The sequence below is a fragment of the Protomyctophum parallelum genome, assembly GCF_964188405.1.
Source record: "Protomyctophum parallelum genome assembly, chromosome: 6".
Lineage (NCBI taxonomy): Eukaryota > Metazoa > Chordata > Actinopteri > Myctophiformes > Myctophidae > Protomyctophum > Protomyctophum parallelum.
In genome coordinates, this window is record NC_139701.1 from 48,542,679 (window position 1) to 48,546,263 (window position 3,585).

General features: G+C 45.5%; 1 protein-coding gene across 1 annotated transcript; it reads left to right on the forward strand.

The window, feature by feature from the left end:
- Positions 1–1,425: 1,425 nt before the first annotated feature.
- LOC310860062 (kelch domain-containing protein 3-like) lies at positions 1,426–2,415 on the forward strand (the record flags this gene model as incomplete). The annotated part of the gene is made up of 1 exon (XM_083766824.1): positions 1,426–2,415. One exon carries the CDS (start codon positions 1,426–1,428, stop codon positions 2,413–2,415), a length of 990 nt encoding a protein of 329 aa, XP_083622950.1.
- Between the last annotated feature and the right edge of the window lie 1,170 nt (positions 2,416–3,585).

Sequence of the window (3,585 nt, forward strand, 5' to 3'; positions counted from 1 at the left end):
ATTGTCTGGGCTGAATTTGACATATTTATATGGTTGTTTTGGGTTGTCGGGTCCTACTTGTAGTCAAAATGTGTAAATATGATGTAAATCTAACCAGTAGGTGGAAAATGGAGCAGGATTTACTTGGAACTCCCCTGTTCAAGGAATGTGGGGGACGTGAATGAACTGGGTGAATCCTTTCATTCAATATTTTTGCAGCAAAAGTAATTACAGTAGTCAAAGTTATTACAAAACAAGGTCAGGTTGTGATCAGGACCAGGATTACATGTGAATATTCCTCAGAAAAGTAAACCTTTTGCTATTTCCACCTATAATAAGACCTTATATAAAAGAGTGTTGATTCACAATAGAACCAAATATTGGCATCCTGGCTGCTTTGAGATGTAGGGACACTACTTGTACACCGTCTATGCAAGTATGATGTAAACACACATGGACAGGTATCAGTCAACAGGCCCGTCTAGAGTTTGAATGGACAGGTATCAGTCAACAGGCCCGTCTAGAGTTTGAATGGACAGGTATCAGTCAACAGGCCCGTCTAGAGTTTGAATGGACAGGTATCAGTCAACAGGCCCGTCTAGAGTTTGAATGGACAGGTATCAGTCAACTGGCCCGTCTAGAGTTTGAATGGACAGGTATCAGTCAACAGGCCCGTCTAGAGTTTGAATGGACAGGTATCAGTCAACAGGCCCGTCTAGAGTTTGAATGGACAGGTATCAGTCAACAGGCCCGTCTAGAGTTTGAATGGACAGGTATCAGTCAACAGGCCCGTCTAGAGTTTGAATGGACAGGTATCAGTCAACAGGCCCGTCTAGAGTTTAAATGGACAGGTATCAGTCAACAGGCCCGTCTAGAGTTTAAATGGACAGGTATCAGTCAACAGGCCCGACTAGAGTTTAAATGGACAGGTATCAGTCAAAAGGGAGACATCGAAGAGGATGGACGGGTGGGGGAAGGATCGACATGTGGAATGTCGGGACCGGTCCATATATGCAGATCTAGGTGATGATCCAGTCTTCTCCATTTATGGCTATCCAGGGTTAGGGTCAGTGTCGTGGTCTTCATATATGCAGAAGGCCCATATATGGAGCGTGTCAGGAGGCGTGACGGACTGACCGCGCTAAGACGCACTAGGCACAAGGATTGTCATACATATCTAAATATGTATGACATTTTCCCAATTCCATAGCAACCATATGTAGCCCTAGTTGCTATCGTGATCCATTTACCATATTAGGGAGGTCGGCACGCATCGACATCCTTGATTGGTCAAACCAAACCATCGGCTTCACGTATTGGCCAAGCTGTGCGTGACGTTTGTGCATCTGAACCAATATAAGTGAAGACAGAGAACATTCCATGCTTTTACACAGCAGGACTTGACCAATAGGAGCAATCGCTCAATAGGACTTATTCTAGTGAGTAATGTTACACTGGGCGGAGCGTCTGAGAGGACCAGAGACAGCCGAACAAAGAGCTGTGACAGTGAGACACTGTGTGTACTGCTTTGGAGGTGAGAAGAAGATTGATGTGAACGTCTTCAACACAAAGTCTTTGATCTGGAGGAAGTTGACCCCAGCGACACGTGGAAGAGTACATCAACTTGAGGTTCCTTCCAGGCGCTATGGCCACACAGCTGTGCTGATTGAAGACACTGTCTACCTCTGGGGAGGTGATCCTAACTGCGATGTTCTTTATGCATTTGATGTCGACACCCATACATGGTTCAAACCACAGGTTTCTGGGACCGTTCCAGAGGGGAGGTGGTACCACTCAGCCTGTGTTTTGGGGAAGGACATGTATATTTATGGAGGATACACCGAGACTGGACTCACTAATGACATGTACAAGTTGGACACCACCACAATGGTCTTGACTTTAATTAACACCAGAGGAACTCAACCTTTTGCTTCATTCCGTCACTCCGCTACCATCATCGGGACAAAGATGTTTGTATTTGGAGGCAGGGGGTGGGGTCAGTACTACAACACCATCAGAGTGTTTGACACAGAGACCAACCACTGGCTGGACACACCTTCTACACTGCTTCTACCAGAAGGACGCTTTGATCATTCAGCCTTTACCTACAATGGAGAGCTGTACATATTTGGTGGCTGGAACGGTAACAAGTTCTTAAATGATCTGTGGAAATTCAGTCCAGAGACCTTCTCCTGGAAGAAGGTTGAGCCCAAGGGGAAACACCCACATAGGTTGAATAGGATGTGCTGTTGCATGGTGGGAGATCGTGTCATCCTCTTTGGAGGATACACACCTGATGACCTGTATGTCTTAGACCTCAGTCCTAGCCTCAAGACATTATGTAAGCTAGCGGTTATTCAGTACGGCCTGGAGCAGTCTGGACTCCCACACAACATCAGGTGGGAACTGGCAGCCATGACTAGCAACAGCTGCTGATCTCAAGCGAGTGGTTAACCAGGCTACTAAGATCCCAGGAGTGCATAGAGTGGATCATATGATTCATACAATCATATAATTGGGAGTTCTAAAGGTCAGAGGTCATGTGACGAATGACTGTGTGCTTCAGTGCTTGACCGTTTCCCATGAGCCTCTACCATATCGGCGAATTTCATGGAAAGCGACAGCACAGAACTGCCAGAACTGCAAAAAAAAAGTGGTAGAAGAAGAAATAAATCAGTAAAAAAACAATAGTGGCCTTATAGTGGGGTAGGGGAAGTTAGGGGTTAAGTGTCTTGCTCAGGGACACCTGATTTAAAACACTACCGCAAAAGCAAACACTAGTAGTAGCAGTATTAGGGTTGCCCCGCAGAGAGGGGCATTTTCACCTTCTAATACAGCCTATACAGGAGAACCATTCTGCCAGCCAGCTCGCTTGCATAACGGTCTAATCATTAGCCTAGCGATCCACACCTCACATGTTTGAATCCCGCTGCTGCCACTATACTTATTCCATAAAAACGTTTGTTTTCTTTCTTTCTTTGTTTTTGGCCGACTTGGAACTATAGTTTTAGAGAGACACCACAGAGTGATGTTCACTAGAGAGACACCACAGAGTGATGTTCATTATAGAGACACCACAGAGTGATGTTCACTAGAGAGACACCACAGAGTGATGTTCACTAGAGAGACACCACAGAGTGATGTTCACTAGAGAGACACCACAGAGTGATGTTCACTAGAGAGACACCACAGAGTGATGTTCACTAGAGAGACACCACAGAGTGATGTTCACTAGAGAGACACCACAGAGTGATGTTCACTAGAGAGACACCACAGAGTGATGTTCACTAGAGAGACACCATAGAGTGATGTTCATTATAGAGACACCACAGAGTGATGTTCACTAGAGAGACACCACAGAGTGATGTTCACTAGAGAGACACCACAGAGTGATGTTCACTAGAGACACCACAGAGTGATGTTAACTAGAGACACCACAGAGTGATGTTCACTAGAGACACCACAGAGTGATGTTCACTAGAGACACCACAGAGTGATGTTCACTAGAGAGACACCACAGAGTGATGTTCACTATAGAGACACCACAGAGTGATGTTCATTATAGACACCACAGAGTGATGTTCACTAGAGAGACACCACAGAGTG